Below are 25,374 nucleotides of genomic sequence, written 5' to 3'. Positions count from 1 at the left end.
GGATTGGAAAGAAGCTCTGTCTTGGATGCTAATGAAGGTCCCATAGGAACTGGATCTAGGTGTGCTGGCCATGCTATCACAAGGTGCTGAAAGCATCTCACTTGGATAGCAAATTTAGACCTTAAGCCTAGGGCTTGTGTGGTTGATAACAAGGGCATACATTTGCAGAGAGTAGGTGTTTGCATTTTTGGTCTCTCTACTGACAGAGCAATATCAAAGCTGCAGGGAAAACATAACTAGTATCTGAAATGCTCAGGACATGGTCCTTCATGGAAAAAATCCTGAGTTCCTCCCCGCTCCCTGGCCTAAATTGTGGATTTTTACAGTGTGTTTTAGTTTGTTTTCTGATTGTGTCAAACGTTTTTCAGGGATATGCGTCAACCCATCAAGGCTTAAACTCCTGCTAATTTTTTTCACTGGCATTTCCACCTGCAGCTGCTTCCAGAACCTGCCCTTTGGGAACTTGGATTTCTCGCCTTTCCATTTAATGACATTCAAGGCCGCCTTGGCCTGCTTCAGCTCCTTCACTTTGCTCTTCTTGATGGCTTTGTACTGCACTAGAATGACTTTGATGTTGCCCTTGGAGGCCATATTCTCTAGGCCAGCCTTGAGCTCCAGCAGGGCCTGCGTCCCCTGCAAGACGTAGTTGGGGCTTAGGACAACAAGTAGACGTCGGCTTTTCTGGATGAAGCTCAGGGTTTCGTCTGTGACAACTGGGAGAAAGAAACATTGAGGTGGTTAGTGATGCCCAGAACATGCTGCTGAGCTGCTGCTGTGACACCAGGTGCCTCTTGAAGGGGACAATAAATCCCTTGGACACCTTCCCTAGATGACACTGGTGCTTCCCAACCCTGTAAGTGGACTCCAGGTGGGACCTCCTACACCAGGGCTGGTTCCCACTACCCATACAGTGACATCTTCTCTATCAGCTCCAGACTACCTATAGATGCATTTCCTCCTCCCCATGCTACACAGAGATAACCAAGAGAGCTACATCTAAAACTCACTGTACTACACATCAGTGACACCACCCAGTGCTGTCAGGATGCCTTGCAGCCAAGAGGGCTGCTGATCTCAGGCTGAGATTTAGCTTCCTTCTAGTGAGAGGGGAAAAAGGGGCTCTGGGGCAAAGCAGGGAAACTGCAAGCTGTGTAACACATGAACTCAAGGGAAAGATGCACCCTGAAGAGGCTTCAGGAAGCATGAATGTCTATGCTTAAGTCCTCATCTGGCAGATGTTCAGAATGACTCTAGATACTCCCTTCACTCCTCTTGCCTCCGTTCCCCCACATAAAGTAAGCATTTACACCCTCCCCAAGTGTCCTCATAGGATAATTTGCTTTGCAATGCTACCATCCTAACTCCTGTTACTCATCCATCTGTTCCTGCTGCTGTTCTCTATGAAAGCAGATAGAGCATTTTTAGAACTGACTCAGGACTTTTAGTGAGGTGTCCCAAAAATGACACCCCTTGAGCTGGAGAAATGTCATGGTAACTGTGGATCTTCTTTCATTTTATAACATCTGCAGGTAGACTGTCCTTGGCCACCTTCCTGTAATTAATATGAAAATCCCTTGTAAATGCAAATCCAGGACCTTGTAATCTCTGCTGCAGGATCTCCCACACTTCCTTCATATGGGAACACTCTTGACTGGTCAGAAATTACAATGGAGAGTAAAATAATGCTGACAGACAACTTTATTTAGCTGTCAAACACGTCTGATTAGTTCATGCCAGCTAACTCACAGGATAATCCATCTCCCACTGTTTCTTCATCAAGGACAACATAACTCTACCCATGACACAGATGAGCACTCTGGAAGCATGACATCAGCTGCCAAAAGCTATTTCCTGCCATGCCATGCTTTCCTGAGAAGGAGATTAGTGAAATCCTGGCTAAGAAGCTCCGGGGAAGCCCCAGCAGCATCATGATGGCAGTGCAGTGACAAACCACTCTGGCAGTGCTCTGCAGGGCTGGCACTGGCTTAAGGATGGCAGGGACTGTGGGGGGCAGAGATGGAAATGTTTGGGGGTAAGGTAAAGGACAGAGAGTCCAGGAGAGCTGTGCTGGGAGGAAAATTACACCCTCCCAAATGAACAGGGCAAGAAACAGCAGAGGGAGGGAGATGGACATCTGGTGAAAATGGCTCAGAGCAAACCCGTTCTGAGCCTGACATTGGCATCAAGCAATTTGAGCCTGGAGGGTGCCCTGCCACGTCATTTGGGCTCTCTTCAAGAAGGAACAACACCAAGATTGCAGCTGTCTCACTGAGACAGACATATTTATTTACCCTCAAAATTCAAGGTGCTTCTGGCAACAATCTAGGAGAGAAAGATAACAGAACCCAGCCTGATTCTGCTCCATTTGTCAGGCAGGTGGGCTGAGAATCCAGCAGGCACTCCTGTTCCTACTCAAAAGGGACCCCCCAATGGACTTTCTCAGCACAGGCTTTGTCACCAGTAGGTCCTGAACCAAAGTCCATGAATTCAAAGTGGGGTGGTATGCACTGGCAGAAATTCAGACTTTGAACTTTTAATAGGCATCAGGATCAGACAATCAACTGAGCCTCCAAAAAACTGAAAATCAAGAGCGTTGTCTAGATTTGTGCCCTTGCTCTGAAACTTGTGTGAAAGTATGTGTATCTGGATAGCTTCACAAACTTCCATTCTTGGTGATTCCCTGCCTCCCTGCAGCAGACACTATGTCCAGAACCTCCTATGATTTATCTTAAAACAGTAACAAGGACTACATCTTACTGAAGAGCTGAGTCTCACTACCTGCAACAAAGTACTTTTAATGACAGTAGCTTAACTGTGTGCCATATTAGACACAAACTCCCTAATGAATGAGGATGAATGGGATGCACATTATCTTCTCACTGATTCTGGCACCTTCCACTCCTTCCTGACGTAGACACTCCTAGTTTTTACAAGGATTCACCATTACCCTCTGTGAGCTGACCCAGTATAACACTTTCCCTGCCTCTTCTAGCCTTGACTTTAACCCACTTTTTAAGGCAGCTCAGAGGGCTTGCATGAAGGTCAGTCTTCTGGTTCCCCATGCTGACACTCCTGCACATCGCTCCTGGAAAGAGCAACTGAAAAAACCAACCACCATCCCCACAGCAGCCATTTTGGTAGCCTGAAGCATCTGCAACACTGTCATGTGAAGCAAAAACATTAGAAGACACCATAATGAGTTCATTAACAAAAAACCAAAAGATAATCTGGATAGGTTTGTTGCAATCAATGATCAATACCCCAAAGAACAATAGAGAGGGTGTGCATGGAACACAGCCCCATGTGAGATACTCACTTCCCCCAGGGAGGCTGTCTCTGTCGAAGATACACAGCTTGTACCCAAACTCGTTCTCCAGGACTCCCCGCAGCGTCAGCAGCACAAATTCCTCCTCCTCGGCGTTGCGTGCGTAGGACACGTACACATCGTACTCCTTCCCATCTGGCAGTGGGAGCACAGGGAGACACAAACGGCACAAGGGACACTGTCATACTGCCCATGCTGGGCCTTTGACTTGCAAGAGAAGCAGGTGGGAAGGCTCACCTGGAGCTCAGGCACTGCAGGTTAGGGCACGTACATTTCCACAGACCAACCCATTCTGTCCAGGCTTCTTTTGCCTTTTGACGTCTTTGACTCTGCTCCCTCTCGCTGCTGTCTATCCACATGAGCAGTCCCACCAGACACAGACTTGCACCCTGCCTACACCCTCCGAGAGCTGCCGCACCCCCGTGGCAGGTTCACACCACAAGCTGCAAGGGCTCAAACACCCTCCTCCCTCTCCAGAGGAGGAAATCTCACCTCAGAGTCCCTAGCAATGAACTCCCAGTAACACAGGGAAGCTGTGGAAGAACTGAGGACAGAACGGTGATTTCCACATCCGTACTTTTGGATGTCTTCCCACATTTTAAAGCAGATCACTCTGGATCAGATCATGAATCCTTTACAGAGAGTCACCAGGGAAACCAGGGACTTACTGAAACCTGATGACGTATCTTGACAATCTAGATTGGATGACACAGCTAGATCAGCAGAGCATGGCCCCAGGGAGCCTGGCATGTCCATGCTCCACTTCTGCAGAGAATACAGAAGACTTCTTTCTCCTTCTCCCTGAGCCAAAAGCCTGACTCCTCTTGCTCTAATGAGCAATGACCCACACAACTGCATATAGATAGAGAAATGGAAGGTCAAAATGTGATTATGCTGTGATGAGGGCTAAGAATAGCTTATAGAAAAATTCCTGTACAAAAACAACAGGCCTGGCCTACAGCAGGATAAATAAATGAAAGCTTTTTAACTCCTTACCTAGAATGGTTTCATCCGTTCCAAAATGAGCCCGATAGAAGAGGACCATTTCAAGCCAATACACGTGATAGATGACTATGAGCACCACAACGAGGAGGATGGTGGCCCCCAGGCCACAGGCCAGCTCCACAGTGTACTTGGGTGCTACAACTGAGTACAGAAATAAACAGAGGGTCAGGGTTAAAGAACAGGTTGGACCTTCAGCTGGGCAGGAACAAGCTTGTGTCATGTGCAACCAAACACCACAAAGGAACAGCCAGGAGCACACTGACCCTTCAGAGTAAGGTGGCCAAGCCAAGGCTTTTCTGACAGGACATGTGATGGCTGGCCACCCTGGAGCCCCATTCTGGGTTACTAGGTCTGGTTATGCTGGCAGAACGACCTGTTGGTGGATGAAACCTGCACAGTCCAAAGCTAGACCATGAACATGTCCTTCTCAGCTGTATCAGCAAACTCCTGGGCAACATAATTGCTCTGACTTCTAAGAGATCCAGATAAAGCATCTGCAGCAAAATAAAAGCAATGGTTACCATTCTGCCTCCCTATCAGACGCAGGTCTCACAGCTTGTCCCAGACTGACACCTAGGATATAACTAGCCATGGCCTGTTGCTTTTCTATCACAAAAAAGAATCAGAGTTCCTTACAGAAAAGCTGAAATGCTTGCAAACAAACAGGGCAACCTGTGGGCATCAAGCCAGAACATCACAGGTCCCCTCCAATTTATACACTGTCTGTCACGCCACTGCTGCTTCGTACTAAGGACAGAAAATTTCTAACTGTATCCCTGGGCAACTCTTGTTGGTGGCAGTTGATGTGCAGACTGGAAAACTGCGCAATAAAAGAACAACAGATACTGGAAACACCACCAAATTCCAATATTTAATAAGTTTCTAATAAAACTGAATTACAAAATCAAAAATGGAAGGAATTTATCGATGTTCATTAGATGATGAGCAGCAGAAGTACGTGAGAAAGAGAGGGAAACCATCCAGAAAAAAGCAAGAAATGTGTATGACCTAATATAATGAAAGACATGGTGCCAACATATAAAGCCACTTGCTAAAACCCAGGTGCTGAGGGGTTAGGTTCCGGCATGCCTAATGCTCCTATGGGATGTGCAGTGGATGGGCTGCAGTGAGCTTAGCACAAGGTTGCTCTGCCAGCAGCAGCTAGGGATGGTTCTTGGACTTTGCTGTGGAACAGAGCAGGAAGAAGGAGTAGTGGGGAACCATGTCTGCTTAGAGCAAACCCAGTCAACTAACCAAGAACAGATGTGGGGAGGAAAGTACAGATCAGTCCACGAGAAAACAGTATTTAGGCACTTATATAGAGAGAAAGAATCTGAGGATTTCACATTCACTTCTGCTACATGTACAAATATTATCACTGCAGAAGAATTATATATGGAGTATGAACACACTGACAGATGGTTTCAGCCTTTCTCAGTTATATATGTGTTCTATTGTTTCTCCCTAGCAATCCAGAAAAGGTTTGTTTCAATGGAATGAGATTAAAAAGCAAGGAGGACAAGTACCAAGAAGATAAAGATCTTCCAGTAAAGACCTTCATGAGCCTTCCCAGGCTTATAATGCAGAGTAGAGGGAAGACGGCATCTGGTGTGAGCTATAGAAGGCATGGCAGTATTCCCTGTGGGAGAGGGGAGGTCTGGCTTACAGTAAAAGCAGGTGTTGAAGCTCTAGATGAAACTGATAAGGAGGCAGAAAAATCCACCTTAATCAGGAAGTCTCACATAGCTTTTATTACTGATAGGTGGGTCTGGGAAGCAAGAACCAAATCTTTGATGAAAAAAAGATGTAGGAAAAACCCACAGAGAACAGAGCTGACTCAGTCTATACCATCCATGCTGAGGTGGTTGTAGCTAGACTGCAGCATCATGACAGCAAGGAGCAAAACCAGAGAGCGTTTTGGTGTGACTGTCTCACTCCCTGAGCAATGCCAGCGAGTGCAGACTGTCTTCTGGAGGATGCCAACTAGTAGCTGTTGTGTCATGCAAAACTCTCACACAACCAAATAACCTGAAATAATTTTAAGCAGCTTGTCCCCTCAGCTCTGCTTCAGTTGTGGCACATGGATGGCATAAGGACAACAGATCTGTCTTTTCTCTTCCCAGGAAGACGCCCATGGAAGGGCCTTTTGTTCTCTGCCTCCACAAAGTGCTGCAGTACGACAGCAGTGCCTACAGAACAGTGTTAGGCAGAAAGGCCTAATGAAATTCTTTGCTCCCTTACTGTTCTCAGGGCAAGGCTCAAGGCAGCAGCAAGAGCCCCTGTAATTTTTTCTTGTCTCCCCTGCCCCTTCTGTTCTCAGGCAGGGGAAAGTCACAAGGTATGTAAGCACTGACCCTTCAGGCAGTCAGCTTTTCTATGATTTCATCTTTGCTTACATGATCCTTTTTTCCAGCTGGCAGAAAAGACCGGGAGAGCAGCTCAGACTTTTTCCACAAGCTTTATTTCTCTATGAAGGGGGTCAGGCAGCAAACTCCAAACATGGGGAGTGGGGTGGAGGGGGGGCAATACATGTAATTTTATAGGGTTCAGGGTGATCAAAAGTAAACCAATAGTATTCAAAGGTAACACATTTTGACCAACTACCTTAGGTCTCTTTGTTTGGAACAACCAATTATAAAGAATCAAATCTAACCAATAGTATTCTATAAAGATATCAAGGGTCTAACAATTTTCTAGCATTAGTCATTCTAAGTAAGTAGTTTTTCTTATCTCAAAGAGAATACCAAGGGGGCCTCACAGGGGTATCTGTCTCCTCTACAAGCCCCCTAAGCACCCCTCCCTGCACAGCCCTGCCCTGCAGGCAAGGTACCTTTCACACGCACTATGGCCTGCCTGCGCTCCTCGCCTTTGGTGTTCCTGGCAAAGCAAGTGTAATTCCTCTTCAGCTCCTCTGCTGTGGCTTTTGCAACTGTTAGAGTCCTTATTAAGGTTTTGTCTTCAAAATCTCTTGTAATTTCACTGTAAGAGAAAAACTAGAGCATTACACATGTGAAAGTGCAGCAAGTTTTTAGTGACAGATATTCCTTTCCCTGATATAAACTCCTACTTTTAAAAGGACAGAACACATAACTTGGTATTTATAAATCGATACATACTTCAGATTGTAATACAGCTCCAGCTATGCCTTTATCTGATTTTCCTTAATATTTATTTTACCACTCACAATTCTCTCATTGCAGCTGTGCCACATTGCATTTTAGAGGAAATGGAAGTTCTTGCCTATAAACAAGGTCTCATGAACTCAAGATTCAGAGCTCACGTCACATTCCCTATGCAGTCCTGGATGAGTCACTTTGTCTCTCTCTGCCTGAATTGACCGTCTGCAAAATGAGGATACAGTATTTCCTTTTGCTTTTCTTTTTCTGCATTGGTTTGCAAATCAGCTGGGGCAGTGACTGCCTTCCACTTGTAATTCAGTATTCAGCAAATGTGACTTTGATCCTCATTTGGGTTCTTTATGTGACTGACTTTATATTCTTGCTAATCAATACTATGTATAATATTACATTTTTGTTTCAGCCTCTGTTTTTTTGAAACACCATTATCCCTTATGCTGTTTGGGAACACTCCCCTAAATAGGATTGTCTGCCCCTGTTTCATAAGTCCCACAACAGCAGCAGCTGTTGTCATCACTACCAGGACCTGAACAAATGATGATATGAACTGGTTAACAAAGCTCCCTCAAATCCATCTGTGGAATATGACACTGTCAGATCTGGAGGCCTCCTCCCTTGGAGGTCCTGGTGCTCATCACAGCTTGGTGCAGACACAAGGGCTTCTGATTAACAGGGAGAGCACGTACCCCATTAGCACTGTCACATGCCTGTACCCACACAGGACCCAGGGGATTAGATACAAATGAAGGTTCATGTCACATGTTACCTTTGTGTGACTTTTATCTTGGGGTCAGTGATGTCATCTGTGTTTTTCCCATCTATGGTCCACCACACCTCAGTCCAGGAGTCCTTCAGGAATGTGAAGAAAACTTCACAGTGCAGGATAAGGTCATCACCTGCAAAGAAAAGACCATAATCTCCTCGGAGAAAAGGTACTGCAGTGCAGGAACAGTACTGCCCTTACTTCAGTGCTTTCCAAAATCCTCCCAGCCTGAGCTCCATTCAGAAAGGAATGAGGCCAACATCCACTTTCTGACAAAAGCTTAACATCCCTGGACATGTTGATATGTGACAGACAGATAAATAGAAAAAAAAATGTCCTGCCTTCTCAAATGTGTTACAAATTCCTTGACTGAGCCAAGTGACCCACCCAGAGGGACATGCTTCATGCCCAACCACTTCCCTGGAAAGCCAGGCAATGCTAATCAATCCCACTGCACAGGGGACAGATGCTATAAAGTGAAGGATCAAGCTCCACGAAAGCATTTTGGTTTGGAAACACTTCTTCAGGAATTTGACTTCTGCTCAAGATCAGACTTGGGAGTGTGAATATCTTGGTGATCAGCCTGTAAGTGGTTTTATCTTATAGAGAGGACTGTGGATGAAATCTGACCTTCTGAGCCAAAAGAGCTGTTCTTTAAAGTGAACATTCTGGTGCTAACCATCATCATTGCCTCCACATTTATTACAGCAATGTAACGGGACACAATCCATTTGATATAGGGAATTGCTCCAAAAAGCTATTAGGCAAAACTGAGGGTGTGGGGGAAGGGGCGAGGGAAGGGGTGCAGTAACCCCCTTACCCAGTGCTGCGAGGTCAGCAGAAGGAGAGCTGTCATTAATAAGGAAGTCATTAACCAAAAAAAAACGGGAGATGAGCAAGAATTGGCTCTAAGGCTGAAGCCATTCTAGAGGTGAATGAAGGAGGATGGGAGCAGCAAACCACAGCCAGGGCCGGGGCTGAGACAAGGTCCTACAGGAATTCTCCTAAGCAGCTGAGTGTCCCCATTTCATCTGCAGCTGCAGCCTGAATATCTGTCTCTAGTTGTGCTTGCAAAAAATCAACTTTTAAAGCCGTCCTCTCCTATTCTGGCATCAAGAACTGGCATCCCACATTGTCTACCAGGCAACCCGCGGCAGCTCGTGTGCTCTGCGAGGGAAAGCACCAGGGATGCAGTGCAAGGGGAGAACCTGGCTGGGTCTCCCTGTCCCACTGGCAGGCTGTGAGTGTTGGACTTTACCTGCTTCCAGTTCATACACAACTTTCTCATTTGGAGAGGTGAACTGTGGTGGCAAGGCCTTGTTTGGAGATCCTGCAGGAGACAACAGAGAGCCCCCATGGGGACCCACACTTCATGAAAACCTGGAATCCTTACAGCCTCACTCCCAGTGCCCTCGCGCCGCACCGCATGCTCCCCAATCTAACTCGTGATGCATTCCTGCTGCAGAGTTCTATGCACACACAAATCTAACCCTAGTCCCCAAAGTCAGGGCCAGATCCAGATTTTGAGGCTCCCTCAAAGTTCAGGCAAGCTAGTTTGGGCCTCTCACATCAGAAGAGCTCCCTAACCTTCTCATCTCCCACAAGGCATAACCTGCACCAGTTTCTTTTTACTGCTGCTTCTAAAAAACAAAATACAAACATCATTTCATGTCGCAAATATTTATTTCAACCCATAAAACAGCTGTTTCCATGAAACTTGGAATTTATCCTACAGCTCACTAGGGTTTTTAACTCTACAATTCCCTGGCAGGTAGGCTGAGCCTCTGTGCCTGGGACGGATGTGTCCAAGCGGTGGGTACCTGGAGTTCTGCCTGGCTGATTAGCAGTCTCAATCCCAGCACAAATGGCTTTAAGATTCCAAGAAGATCAAGACACCTTGGCTATGAAGTGACAATCCCACAAATAGTGAGTGACAAGCAAAGGGCACAGGAGACAAGCAGGAGTGCCAAGGTTATGCATTCAAATGCCAGCAGAGGGTACCCCTGGCCATGTCATGGGCTGAACCTCACCAACACGAGTCTGGCCACTCTCTGTGTTCAGGGCATTTGACACGGTGGTGGGAGAGACCTCTACTGCAGTTATGTTCTGGACAGTCATACAAGTCTGACCCCAGCAGGAAAAAATACACCAGGTATTTAAAACTGTGTAACACAGATTGAATACAACCACAAATGAATCCTGCAACAACTCTTCCAGCTGTTTTTACCACTTCTGCAGCTACCCACATGCATTTTACACATTTTGAAGTCCTTCTTACCCACCACCTTCATCTTTATGGTTCTGGTGAGATTATAGGTTCTTCCGTGGTCCTTGAAGGTCACAATGCAGGTGTAATTCCCTTTATACGCACTGCGGACAATGCCAATGACAAGCCTGGGCCCTTGGGGGTATCGCTCATAGAAGCCATCCACTGAGATGCAGTTCTGGAGTCAGGCAGAAAAAAAACTCAAGTTGTGGATTCAAAAGTACAGCTATTGGTTTAAATGCTACTACAAAGTTCTGATTTTAAACTATTACTATGACACTTGGGATCATGATGTAGGTCAGACCTAAATACTATGAACCTTGAGCATGTTGGAGTATAGACTGTTAAGTTCACCTTGAAAATGAAGTGATGAAGCAGATCACCCTAATAGCTTTATCCCACTTTAAACACAGACAATTTTATAAAGGAGAGATCTGAGATCCAGAAGCACCTTGGCAATCAAAGTGACCACCTCAGCAGTCAAGAATAAGAGTAAAAAGTGATACGAAGAAAATGATGATGTATTCACAAATGGATACTCAGACTAAAGGACATGTACCCCATTGATATCCATCTTTTGGGACTAATCAACCTCTCCTGGCTGACTTCAGCTGAGGATGAGGCCCCAGAATCTGCAAATAGCAAATGAGAATCTGTAGTACGTAAACCTTAATAATTCCTCTCTTTCTGTCAGGCAAGGCAGGAAAACTGCCAAAATACCAAGCTGGAGATCCCCTTTCAGAAAGAGGTTATGCAGAAAACATCTTGGTTGTCATAAAACCCAAAGATGTGCACATTTTCTAAGAGATTACTTTTGAATGGTACATTTCCAAATCAGATACATCCTAATAGGGTAGTTTAAGACAAGGGTCATATACCATTTTTAATGATTTTTATTAGGCATGGGATGACTTGCTGCCTGAAAAATTACTTCCAAGGGGCTTTTTGTTTCATTCTGCTAATTGATTGCCAAGATGTGAATTTCAATGAACGATACAAGTAAAGCATTTAAACTACTGGAGTGAAATGACTCCTCTTGATACAAGAGGAAGATTTTCCTGAAGGGTTTTAGAGGTGGGGTTTTTTTCAGGGTCTTTTAATTTTATTTTTTTTTTAATCAGCAGATTCATTTGTTGACAAGTTCCCTTATTATTAAATTCACTTACACAAGATCTTCTATCTAGAAATACAAGATAACTTTATAGGCAGTTATGAAATAATTTATTCCCATAACTCTCAGACTTTACATCCCCTGAGACTTCTTATACTCTACTGACTAAAGGCATCCACATAGAGGGAAAAAGTGAAATCAAATTTAATCAAATTGAGCAGTAATTCTGTAGGCAAGAGCCTGAGGATGGCTGGAGACAGTCTAATAATCAGAAAAGTATGAAGGGTGGGGTGGAGATGCCTCAGTCTTCAGAAAATAAGTTTGCTGAATTGTGTGAAACGTCAAACAGGACACCCACTGTCCTTGCAGAGCCTGATGTACAACTTCACTTCCTGACCTCAGAGGACTTTGGAAAGGATGCAATTTTCATTAACAGGTGGGGTTTTTTAAAGAAGAGGGAATATGAATGACAGTTTCCTTTACAGGGAAGTGAGAGGCTCACACACAGGTCAGGCACACTGCCCATAACTGAACTGAGCCACCTAAATCTCTCCTAGGAGGATTTTTCACTTGTGCATGCTGGTCAAAAAAGCTTCACTGTTAGCTCTCAATTCCTTTCCAAGAGCAGTTTTACCCTTGAACTCAATGGAAGCAGAGCTCTTAAAATTAGTAGAGCTTCATTAACAACATTGTCACTAGGGAGACTCTGAAATGCAGTTCCATGACTGTCATGCCAACCACTGCTTTTTCACACACACCACTGCATCTCCCTGTTGCCCAAGCAAGTCCTTCTTACCAGGTACCACTTGACAGTTGGTGTCACGCTGGCAGGGTAAAACCCATCAATATCTGGACATGTGATCTTCTGATTGGCATGCTCCAAGTAGAACATCTCCTCAGTGGGTTTTATGGAATGGCTCACACAAGAGTGCTGGTCTTTTGGAACAACCTCCAAGGGAAAAGCAACTTTGCTGCAGTAGGTTGTGTTCCTAAGGGTGGACAAGAACAGGGCTGATTAGATGAAACTTGTTTATTCCTACAGCAGTGGAGTGGAATGAAATAAAAATTACATCTGCAATAAGGAGCATCACAGTACTGATGAGGTACGTACAGACTTAGTTGACTCATTTATAAATGGGAAAGAAAACCCCACCAGAGGTGGCCACACAAGCTCACAAAGCCTATAAAGATGACTAACAAGCAACATCCACTCCCCTGCTGCTAAAGCAGATCATAAGGTCAAAGTCATGGACAAAAGACAATGTGAAGAAGATCAAAGAGACTTCTTGTGCATAGCAGATGCTATGTTCATTTTACACCACAGTTAGAGACACTTTTAATTTCCTAGAAGTCTGAATCTCATGAATCTTTGCCAAATTAGTGTGCAGTCAAAACATTACCCCTGCATCTGAAGCTATTTTTATTCTGGAGATGCAGATCACTTCTTAATGGTGAGCGCCTGTGGATTTTGCCATGGGCTCAGCAATAATATTTTCATGGACACTTGCAGCAAGGAGAGGCACGCTCATTAGTGTCTGCAAGGCTCCAAGCATTATTGCCATGTAAATTGGGCTCAGCACTGAGCAGTCTTATAATTGTAACATTCTTTTCCCATTAATGCTTATGTAAATGGTCATCTTCCCACAAAAAGATCCAGTGCTAACAGCATCATTTCCCCACTGCCACAGAAGTCCTTTGATTGCACTGAAACCTACAGAAACTGCACCACACAACCTACCTGAGCATGCAGGTGTAATTCCCAGTGTCATTGAGAAGAGCAGGCCAGAACCAAAGGGTGTCTTTGTCCTTACTGATGTGATTGTCTGGGAGACGATAATTGATGGGCTCCTCCAGATCCCGGTCCTGTGCGATCCTGTACCAGATCAGGGTTAAGCCAGCAGAATGGGCTGTGCTATAGTTGTACTTCAAGAAGGTCTCAAAAAGTGGGCATTTGATCTTGGCAGGCTCCCCATCATAAATCTGGATCTGCTTCATGGTGTCCACACCCCAGTCATCGCAGCGTTCTGCAGCCAGAAGAACAAGGTGCCTTAGGCTTGCAAATCTGCAGGAGGATAACACTTCTGCCCATGTTCCCCACAGCCCTTGGTCCTGCCCCATTAAAATCAGAGGCAAAACCATAATGTTTTCTAGGAAAGCAAACTGGGCTTTTACAAAACAGAGCAAGAACATTGTGTTCATTTCTAGAGAACCTGGAAACTTCTGTTTTCATTTGTACACCTCCTATGTTTCTGCCAAGCTATTTCTCTCTCATCAGGACAATAAAATAGGATATTCCTGCATAAAACTAGGCTTCCTAGAGAGCTACATGAAAATTTACCACAAAATTCTTATGTGAGAAGACAAAATTTGATGACAATAATGCCAGAGGTGTGTGGGCATCCATACACAATGACAGGGAAGATGGAAACAGATGTGCTAAAGGAGGAGGGGGAAAAAAAAAAGAACTCAAACATCAACCCTCCCTTAGAGCCATGGGTCACTTTCCCTGCCAGAAGAAGATGGACTGTGGGTTCCAGAAGTGAGGACTGTCTCTCCTGTGATGGATTTGTGGGACACCTGTGCACACCAGGATAACACAACAAGTACAAGCAGTAATAAGTGACACAGAAAAACTGTTGATAGTGAAGTTCAGAACTGGAGGTTGAGGGGCAGAAGGGGCAGTATGGAGGAGGTAGCAGCAGGTTCTCTTGTATTCCCAGGCAGTGCCCAGGTGCAAACCCTAAGCACAGTTCAACAATAGGCAGTGGCTCAGTGTGACTCACAGCAGACTTGGACTGACACAGAAACCAGCCAGCACGAGAAAAAGCTGTACAGAGCTTTTTTTCTTTAATTACTTTTTTTTAAAAAAAAAATTCTTGTCATTAGTAAACAGTTTCATGACAAAAAGCACAGTCCAAACCCATTTCTCTTCCAAGGACTCTTCTCCACTCCATTCCTCCTATCCATCAGGATGTCCAGGCAGGCAGGGACTTGGTGCAAGCATAGTACCAGGGTGTCAGCAAACCTGAGAGCAACCTGCACTGTCAGAGCCAAGTGAGACACATGGAGAAGCTGCAAGCTGCTGTCACTGCACCTCCTGTCTCCCCACACTGATGAGGCAGAGCACAGCGTGGCACACTTCCCAGTGCCTCTCTTGGAGCTGCTGGGAGGCATTTGCTAGGGCAGCCTGACGTCTGAGAAACCAAAGTGAGTCAAACAGGAGAGGGGTGTGCTGCCTGCAGCAGTCCTTGTGAGCAGTGTCTCAGCACATCACACACAGGCTCACCAGAGACACTGCAAGGCCTCTCCCATTTGCAGATATTAGAAGAGCTCAGACTGAGAGGAGAAACAGAATACAATATGCTCTTTCAGCCAAATTCTTCTGAATTCTTCTGAACAGACTTCACAGGCCCAAAGCAGGATTTCTGGCATTTATTCTTCCCTAAAGAGACAGTGGGATGTAGTTTGCCCCCAAATTCACACTTAATTAAAAAAAGCAGAGATAAACCTTTGAGAAGACAGGCCTGCAGCACTTAAAGGCAGTGATGCTAACTCCTATGGCTCAGCAATGGTTAGTCATGGGCAGGAGGAATCTGGGCCAGTAAGAATAGAAATGTTTTCTGGCGGGTTTACACATAAATGTAAATGCAAGCTGCACTGCTCCTCCTGCAGTATGCCAAACACCCATATGACAGAGTGCTACTTCTGGAGGAAGAGAATTAATTGGGCTAGGAAAAGGCAGTGAAGTTACCCAGAACACAACCATTTGTTCATAGGAACCCTAAACCCAAATGTCTCAAGAGTGCTCATCATCTAAAAACACAGATCTTTCAAAAGTGCACAGCATCACACACTACGGCTGCTACCACAGGCAGTGCCAAGGCTCATTGTCAAAGACCAAACCATTGTTGGAAGCCTCACACCATGCAAAGGGGCATAACCACCCATCAGCACCATGATTAGGGCAAAATGGAACCAAAGCACTGCTTTATGCTGGTGGGGCCATGAACTAGGCATAGTCAAGTGTCCTTAGAGTGGTAATGAGACAAATGAGCCTGCAGAGACTGCCTGCTAACTGCATGATAAAGCATGGCCTGTTACTCATGCAGACAAGGCTTCTCCTCTGAAAGGAGCAGACCTGGATCTGTAAATCAGAGTGCCCGGGTTCCCTTCCCAGCACCTGACTTGCATCTCCTCTTGGGCTGCATAAAGGCAAATCATCCTTATTACTTCAAATGGCAGGACTGGGGAGAGAGGAAACTATATAAAACATTACTGTACTGAAATTCTTTGAGTCAAGATCAATGAAATTTGCAATCGTGAGCAGCTCTTGCATTTTGCAACAGCCCATAAATCAGCACTGTAAAACTACTTACCCGTTCAACCTGAAGGAGTTATTGAAAATAAATACAACTATTTTCTTTGTTTTCTTCCTACATTTTTCTAAAACAAAGCCCAGGCCTTGCCTTCTTGGCTTGGGAAGAGGGGACTGTTACTGTTTTACTGTAAGAGCTGTATCTGGAGGTTTTGTCTCAGGGTTGGCCTGGCTTCAGGGACACTGTCACACCAAACAGGTGGTGCTAAGGCTCCCCACGTGTGCCCTGTCCCGGGTGCTGCAAGCTCTGAGCTGAACCCAGACACAGCACAGAGCTGCTGCTAGTGAACAGCTACACACAGAGCACAGGAGCAGCTGTGCAGTGTGAGATCCCAGGCTGTGCCTCCCTCCCAAGTAACAACAACACAGGAAAAAGGCAATAAATGATCCTGTTTGCACAGTCCTGTTTAGGAACAGGGCTGAGGATCACACAGGCTACAGGGAGGCTGCATGGTAGAAGGAAACATCCATCTCCAGAACTGGGAGACAAAGTGCAGGCAGGGCAGAAGGGTGAGGATACGGGTGCCCACCTTGATTTCATGTGCCTTGAGGGGGCCTGCCTTGCATGCAGACTGGGGCTGTGCAGTGACAGCAGGACACAAAGACATCATCATGGTGTTCCTCACACTGCTTCAGCTGCAGCATCAGATGGGGCTGTAGTATCACAGAATGATTTGGGTTGGAAGGAACCTTAAAAACCACTCAGTTCCAACACTCTGGCTGCACAGCAGGTACCAGCTGTGGCCAGCACCACGCGTGGGTACATCTCCCATTTATGCCAGTGCCAGGAGCACCCACTCTCCCCACTGTGTCTGCATTCTCCCTTTTCCACCCTGCACGGGACCACCCCCTGCTCCCTGGCCGTGCTCTCTGCTCAGTAGTATCCCATCTAACCACACAACAGGGCAGAGGGAAAGGAGCATGGAACAAAACAAATGAGAAGCCCTGCCCTTAACTGGGGGAAGAGGCACAACCCAAACATGCTGAGATGGGTGGGAATGATGGAGAAGTTGGGTTAGAACCAGCCAAGATCAGCTGGCTCTCACTGTTTGCTCTCACTACTTCTCAGCAGTGATGGTGGCCACAGAACACCTAAAAACTGGTTGTAGCTGAATGTCGCCTTGGAGATTCAGCCTAGAAGCTGTGCCAACTCCACAGAAATTTATTATCTCACTTCCAGTGGAAATGTATCCAAAGAGGCCTCTCATAACCTCACTGCCTTCCTCCCACAGCCTCTACAGTAGAGCAAGGAGGTGGAAATGGTCCTGGCACAAACTTCCCACACAGCCCAACCCCCTCCACGTAGTTCTGCTGTGATGGCATTGCTGACATGGTTTTACACTTCTCCTAAGTTTCATCATATTCATCCTGTGTTGCCACTGAGCTGTGCTGCCCCTACAGAAGCCTCTCATCTGGATGCTGCACACTAGGATGGAGTCTCTCTCTCTCCCCCCAGGTGCTTGTATCATTTGAATAAGTAGGATAGCTGAGAAAAGAAGGAAAAGGACTTTCTGTTGCAGAATGGCTTAGTTTTCAAAACCACTTGTACATTGTGGTTGATTAACTTTAGACCCTGAATGTCTAATTTAAACAGGTGTGAAAACCTGCCTCTGCCAAAGTCATGAAAAACAAGCTGACTGCATAAACTTCTGTTGACTTCAGGGGAAGCAGCCAAAGCAAGACATCAAAAAAATGATGATTCTATAATGGAGCCCAGAGTTTCTGATACTGAATCGCTTTATCTCATCAAGCACAGCCTGTAACATGGGTAGTCTTTATTTGTGTCTCTTAAAACTCCTCCACAGTGAGCTCTGTGACTTCACTCTCTATCTGTTCATAAAGCTGTTTACTGCATGTGGCAGAGTACTTTGGTTACCTCCAGCAACTAGGCCAAAAAAAAAAAAAAACCAAAAAATTTATATTCAGATTTCTCCAGCAAGCTTGACATATTTTTCTGGAGGCTTTCTTTAAATTTGAGATTAAAACAATAAAGGTAGGGGCATGAACTGCTTCCCTGAAGGACAAGAAGAGCAAACAGCTACTTTCCATCTGACTTCATTGAGAAAATTTTTGCATGAAGCAAAGCAGAGCAGCATAGGAAGAGGAGAGGTACAGGAAATGGAACACCCCACTGCAAAGTCATCTGTAGGACAGGCAGCATAAAAAGGGGGTTTATCTGATCAGCATCACTGCTGAACTGTTCTTAAGCTGACAGGGGCTCTTGTGTGCCTGGGACACCACACTGGGACTTGACAAGGTCCAGACTAAACTCCTGGCTCTGTCAACAGGCTTGCTTAGCTAAACCCATGCAGGCCAGTTACTGCACTTAGCCAGGTGCTCTGTTGCCTGCCTTAAAATACAGTTAGCAATTTTTTCTTCCCTGTCCATCCCACAGGGATGTCTGCATTACAAAGATGTTGCAGCAGTTGTCCTCCAGCAAGAATGGGAACTCAACAAACGCAGCAGGCATTAAAATGCACTACAAGGGTCCAAGAGTCCAGCAGAGTCACCCGGATGCCACCAAATGTTGGACAGTGAAAACACATCTCTGCGGCTGTGGGAGGGGACATGACAGCTCCTGCTGCCCTACTGGATACACACAGAGGAGCAGAAGTGACTGTTCAATACCATATCAGCACCACACCCAAAGAGGGCTGCTTTCCTCCACACGTTCCTGCACTTCAATGCAGATAGGTCACACCATGGTGACGCCTGCACAGAGCTCACCCTTCACAACCCATTTCCTCAGCTGACAAGAAGCAGATGTGAGGTTTTATCTCCTCAGTGGGCACAGCTCTGGCTGGTGTAGAGGGAGGCTGGCAGCTGCAGGGACATGTCTGCACCCAGGTCAGCTCTGCTCCATGGGTTTTATCTCCATCCACTCCAGGGCTGTGCACCTTTCAACACCCTCAGTGCCAAATAACTTCATGCCCCCAAGTGCTATAAACTTCTACAACCACAGTAGCTCACAGATGGGTATGGATGGTTATAAAATCACATCCTAAATTAGGACAGCAAGAAGCTGAGATTGGAAGAGTAGGAGGAAGTCAGGAAATCCCAGGAGATGATGGTGGGGGAGGGATTTAGTCTCCTTAGAAAACAATAATGCAGTTTAATCTATTTTTCTTTTGACTTTACACACTAAAATAAGCTTCTCAGCTTCTGGGGCTGTCACAAATCATAAGGAAAATAAGGCCACTGGAACCCCATAAGTAGAATAAGAGCCATATAGTAATAATCCTGAGGAGCTGCACAGGGCTTCCCATCTTCAAAGTGTTTTACAGACAGTAATTTATTAATCTGCAAATTTCCCCTGGCCAAAAGTAACTGTTCTGCCTCTCTGCTAAGTGTGAGAGAGACACAAAGTGCAGTTCAGCACTTGGGAGAGACAGTGCTGGCAGTGGCTCTGACCTCTGGAGCCAGACCTCTGTTTCTTTCTCGCTGCAGCCAGAACTCCACTGCGCCAGCTATCACCTGAACCCAGAAGTACTGGTGACATCTGGCACTTTGGAGCCAACTTCAGAGCAGAACGAAACCAAAGTAGCTGAAAGCCTCTGATATGGGGGAGTGTAAATAGACATGTTCACAATCCAGCAAATAACAGCAAAGCCTGAAATTAAGCTCCCAGGACAGAAGCTCCTGGCTGCCTTCCAGCCACTACCTGCCATGTGGGGCATCATTCTGGCCCAGTCCTGGGCTCATCCTACTACGCAGCCTGTTCTATAGCCTCCAAGGGAGCTACAGAAGCATTTCCTCTGCAAACATGATGATTCTCCCCACCAAAGGTCTATTTATGCCCAGCAGGTACCTGCTCACACTATGTGAGTCCGTTAGATAATCAGCATGAGGCTGCTCCTCCTCTCCTGGCAGCAATATTCTTCTGCTTTTGCAATTCCCTAAGACAATACTGCCAAGCACGGTCATCTCCCCAGCCCTCATCCTGCAAAATCTCAGAACTCTTGAAGGGTGAGAGAGCAGCCTGGTTAGAAGTGAGAAAAAAAATGGAACAAGAAGCGAAATTGCAGCTACATCTTATAAATAAGTCAGTATCTAACATTGGCCAGCTTAGTTCAGAAACAAGAAGTTAACATTATGCTGTATTCATACTGGCTGCTATGTTCTTTGTTTGACCGGTTTTTCATCTCTTTTAAGCCAGTGTATATTTATATGACTTCAGTAGTGCCAAAGAAACTATTGTACAACCAGACCCAGGTCCATCAGTTTTTGTTACCCTTCACTGGCTATCAGAACAGCGGGGCTCAGTAAGCAGCCTACAACATGAGTTCCATCTTAAGGATGGCTTAGCTAGGCAAGGAAAGCAGAAGACCTTGAACACCACTGCAAGCACTGACCCAAAGGTCATGAGTGAGGAATTCAAACCCATGCACTGCAGATCACGTATATTCTCAAGATTAGGAAAAGATCTGCCCACGCATTCAGCGTGAGCGAATAGGAGACTTGGGCACCAGTTCAGTCTCATCTTTTACTCTACACTACTCAGATCACATTTATTCCCTCATACAGCTTGCACCTCCCTTTCAGCAACTCATTTTGTTTCAGCACCAGCCTCCATATGCAGCAGAAACAGCAGAGCCCAGAGAACAGATGTTTAGAGCCACAGTGCTGTAGGCAAAATCTGGAGGGGAAATAAAGTTTGTGAGTTTGTCTCTCCAGTAGGAAGCAGGGTGAAGCATAATGCTAAAGATTTCTGACACTGCCAGAGACTGACAGCCATAGTGGCTTAACTGGATGGAAAGTCCACTTGCAGCCAGAGTAGTGCTGGTATTTTAAGGCTGAAATTTATCAAGTGTTGGCTCCTCACCTCCTCTGTAAGCTCACAGAGCCTGGGACTCAGCAGATCTCATACACCTGCCTTGGGCAGTTCCTGGTCAGTATTGCTGACCAGATTGCTCCACTGGGAAGGATGGCAGAGGCAGGAAAAGTGACAGCAAACCACAACAAGACTCCTGTCCCCGCCTCCAGCCTTCCTCAGTCCAGCCTGGGCTGGAGAGAGAGCTGGTCCCAGCAATACATCACTACATGACTTAATAGTCAAAGCACAGAACAGGACTCACCTGAAATGATAAATCCCTACCAAGTCACACATGTTAAATATCCCAGAAGCCAGGTTTCCCAGGGAGAACTACCTGTCTCCATGGCCCTGCTTGATGTCAGGTGACAACCAGGGCAGCTGTAGATTGTGCACAGCCCTTCTGCATTCACTCCAGGTAAGCACAGCTCTGCTCCCCCCACCTACATGCCCTGTTTCAAGAAGGAAAAGCAAGCCCAGACGCTGTAACATTTCCAGAACAAGGCCAGTCTCCCATACTGCTCTGTATTTATGACTTTGCAAGAGTGAAATGAGCTCCAGTCTCCTTTTGGTGCCAGTCCCAGGAAACCCTGCAGAGAAACAGAGGGCTGCACAGACTGCTGCCCCTCCATCCAAGTACAAACAGCCATCCAAGTCATCATGAAAAACAAAGGACATTCTGACAGCCCAAACCGGTTTATAAAGTCTATGGCACAAAAATGAAGCTTTGAACTGAAGAGTGTGTCTGACACCCACAGACCTGCAGGAAATTAAATGTGTACACTGCAGTGGATTTGTATAAGAGTATTTTAACTGATCGTGTGCCTCATGTATCACCCAGGGTTCTGCCCACCCTGTCCAGCAAATCTGTGTTAAAGGAGAAATATTTTAGAAGTACTAAATGCCCTACAGAAATGCATGGAGGGTTCTGGTTCTGCCAGATCAATTGGCACAAGCCTGTGTGACCCAAACGCCAGGGTGCTCATTTCACCTGACTGAAATCATCTTCTTCCAAGCCAACTGCATAAGCTTTTAGAGCTGCTCTAACATTTCCCGGGCAATCCTGATTCAATAGCACCCACCTCCCATTTCTGCAAAAGCCCAAGCTGACTGCACGTGGGGTGTTGTAATGCTGCCTCAGCAGGAGGAGGATGTTGCGTTGGTGGAGAGCAGAACAGCTCGTCCAAAAGCACAAGCAAAGCAGGGATTTTCCCAGTGAGCAGCTGAACTTCATGTCGCTGGGTCCCTCCTTCCCCATGCACTCCTACTACCTAGGGCTTAGTGAAGGAGACCTAGACCGTGTATTCTTTCTCCTTTGCAGCTTCCCCTTTGCTCACCATTTCCACCCAGCCCCTGTTAGCCAGGATGGGACATCCCTCACTAAAGACCACAGCCTACTGTGAGTGCCTGCAACCCCTGAACAGCCCAAGGAGAAAAACCTCCCAGGCTTCAGCCTCTGCAGTGAACACCGCACTGATGAACCTTGCTGAAGTGCACGTTTTGAATCTGGCCCACAATAATTCAGTGTGGTCCAAGAGAGAATGACAGAAGAGCTGTTCATCTGCTCAGGGTACATCGTAACTGCTTGTTTGCCAGCATTGCAGAGGGACAAGGATTCATGGGGGGATTTGTCAAACCCCTGCACAGCCCTTATTTCTGAACATCTACCCCCCTAAAAACAGCTCCTGTTCTTTCCTCCCTCCCTCTTTCCATTTGCCTCCTGCAAATCATGCTGTCTCCTTCCACCCCCAAATAGGAAGTCCGGAGCCGAGACGTGCACAATCTGCCTCTTCACAAGAGCTGGGCTGAATGAGTGCCAGAGGAGCTGCGAGCATGACAACATATTTCCTGTCAGGAAAGTGACTCAGTGAGACGGGTATCAGAGCTTCTCTTACTCTAGAAGTTCCCCTCTCCCCTTGCATTGCTGAGGCATGAGTCAGAATTGGAGAGCTGAATCTCATTCCCGTCTGGATCCAACCAGGGATAGCAGAGTTCAGGTTCAAGCCCAGGTCCCTCCTGAAACTCAGTGACAAGGCAGCTCCGTGGGGTGAGCCCTGGATTCACCCCTCACAGAAGGGCAATAATGATACTGAGTAAGGGGGCAGCTTGAGTTTGCAAAGCACTTTCTGGTCAAGGTTATGTTGCTATTTGCTAATGCACCTGTTCACACCACACCGGTTGTCTCTACACAGAGTATTGTGTAACATCCCCCACCCCCCCAGAAATAATACTGTGTTCCTGCATTTTGCTGAAGTATTTTACACACAACTATTTAATCCAGAAATACTATAAAGGCTCAAAACTTGCTGCAGTTTTCTTCTCTGCACAGCAAGTGGGCAGGTTCATCACATGCCACATCCTTACCTGAGCCTCTGCTGAGGGTGACCATGGACAGCCAGAGTGAAACCAGCAGGACACTGACCATCTTCATCCTGGGAAACAAAGCACACGGACCTGATTATTTGACACTGTTTTATCACTGCAGGCCATCTTTTAACTTGGAGTATATGTGTTTATCCCTCCATCCACCCAGTGATCCTGTAATGCTGGCACACTCCTGTTTTATTTCATTAAGATTCCTTAAGAACAGCACCCACATGGCAGCGTCGCTCCACCTGCAGGCAGCTTGCCAAGCCTGGGAGGTGATGGCTCTGAAGAGCACAGCCCAGCTCACTGCCTTAAGTCACCAGAATAGTCTGTATCAGGGAGCACAAGGAGTCAAATGGACGTTTGCAGGCTACAAGTCCCAAACTTTGACTCCCAAAAAAAGGTCCTTTGCCAAGACCCCCTTCTGCTCATGTCTGAGAACAAGCGCAGAGAGCACTCATGGTGGTGAGCGGTGGCTGTGGCACATCTGCACTGAAGGTATGTTTGACACTTTGACAGGACAGCCACACCAGAGCAGTCTGAATTAGCAAGGTCTGCTGCCAGTGACCTGCCAAGGGGCCAGCTGCCAGAGCCTGCTCCAGCCTGCTCCTGCAGACAGTGGAGACAAGACAGGGCCTCACCAGCTCTTCCCAGTCAAACCCTCCTTGGAACTCGCAGGACTAAACAAGCGCCAGGTTTGTACACTTTTCAGAAAGGATCTAAACAAAGGCTTATACTTTCTGAGCAGCACTGATAAGCAAAAAACAATCCCAAACTTTTCCATTCCCGCAACAGAACACAATTTCCTGTAATTTGAGATAAATGTACACTGCCAGAGTTTCACTGGCTGCCCGTTGCAGTATCTGGCATTCGGCTCTCAGAGCTGCTCACTCACTGGAATTAAATTTCCCTGTTTCTAGGTTTTTCAGGATGCAATTTATAAGCCGGTAGTCATGAAAACTGACATCTACTAGATGCTCTCATTAAAGGGGTTAAGGTCATATTTGATATTCCTGGGTGCTGTCAGATCACAAAGGGAGAAGAGATGGTTAAAAGGCTGAACTTCATCAAAGCATCTCAGCTCCGCCAGGCAGATGCAGTAATGAGCATGGTGATACTGTCAGGAATGTGCTCATGAGATGACAGAGAAACCTGCTCCATCAGGGCGTGTTGAAAAAGTGTGGGGGGAGAAGCCACAGAGCTCCTTTAAACACGTCCCTCAAAAACCTGTCCAGAATATATACAGTACACGGAAGGGCTTTGAGCATAAGCAGAGAACACCTAAGATTGCACAGATTGCAGAGATTAACAAGAATGCGACACGTGAACTGCACTACTCAAAACCCAGCAGCGGATATTGAATCCTTCCTTTTCAGTGCTTACGTCTGAAAAGCCTTTGTGCAATGCCTTCCCTCTGCTGGGCTCATCTCAAAGAGACAAAGGAAATCTGAAGCATGCCTGTTCTTCCTTGCACAGTCCATGGAAAGGGCTGAACACTGCCTCTGAAGCCATCAGGCTTTCAAAAATGGTCAAGAAGCAAGGAAGAAAGTGAGGGGTTTTTTTCCCCTTGGATCCAGCTGAGAGGGCTGATCATCCCCTATCACCTTCCTCCAAATTGAAATGCCAGCTGCTTATCAAACCTCTCTCTATTGCCACCTACAACCAGCTCCCAATGTTACTTAAGACTCTATAGGGAAGAAACAACAGTAAGTACTCCCACCCCTTGAAAATGCTGAAGAAAGATAAAACATCTTTATGCCATCAGATTGGACAGGAAGATCCAACACGCTGAACCTCTGGCATGAATTCAGAAACTTTTGGTAATTGAGATGCTTGAAGACAGGGGGTATAAACAGTGGTAGGGAATCATTCCCATAATAAAGATCTCTCGTGGTTTCCCCTCCATTTGTCATTAGCTAAATGCACAGCGTGTCCTAACTCACCCTTATTTTCCAGTGACTCTCTCCTGCATTTCGCACAAATCAGACTAAATTCAGCCCTGAAGCAAGCAGGAACAACTACAGACTTTGGATGAGTTTCCTTTGTATTGAGCAAGGCCATTTACGTGGCCTGAGGCCAAAATAAACTACTACATTTCACTCGGTGATACATGAACTCTGCAGTGAGCTAATATTTACATCCATTAGCTATGCTCACAGGAACATGCTCCTTTCAACTGTCTCACAGAGCCACCAGGTCTCTGTTCCCATGAGCA

At 46.2% G+C, this 25,374-nt stretch overlaps 1 protein-coding gene across 1 annotated transcript in view; it reads right to left on the bottom strand.

Moving 5' to 3' along the window:
- IL1RAP (interleukin 1 receptor accessory protein) overlaps window positions 1-23,223 on the bottom strand; it is a 30,176-nt gene extending 6,953 nt beyond the window's left edge. Inside the window, exons 1-9 of the mRNA XM_062499277.1 lie at window positions 23,157-23,223; window positions 13,346-13,631; window positions 12,404-12,596; window positions 10,509-10,674; window positions 9,489-9,560; window positions 8,234-8,363; window positions 7,161-7,309; window positions 4,322-4,471; window positions 3,317-3,460 (exon numbers count right to left, since the gene is read on the bottom strand). Of these exons, the coding sequence (XP_062355261.1) occupies window positions 3,317-3,460; window positions 4,322-4,471; window positions 7,161-7,309; window positions 8,234-8,363; window positions 9,489-9,560; window positions 10,509-10,674; window positions 12,404-12,596; window positions 13,346-13,631; window positions 23,157-23,223 (1,357 nt within the window). The remainder of the gene's footprint in view (window positions 1-3,316; window positions 3,461-4,321; window positions 4,472-7,160; window positions 7,310-8,233; window positions 8,364-9,488; window positions 9,561-10,508; window positions 10,675-12,403; window positions 12,597-13,345; window positions 13,632-23,156) is intronic.
- Window positions 23,224-25,374: the final 2,151 nt, after the last annotated feature.

This window comes from Cinclus cinclus, chromosome 10 (genome assembly GCF_963662255.1).
Source record: "Cinclus cinclus chromosome 10, bCinCin1.1, whole genome shotgun sequence".
Taxonomy (NCBI): domain Eukaryota; kingdom Metazoa; phylum Chordata; class Aves; order Passeriformes; family Cinclidae; genus Cinclus; species Cinclus cinclus.
The sequence above is the reverse complement of the archived record's forward strand: the minus strand, read 5'-3'. Positions and strand labels throughout refer to the sequence as shown.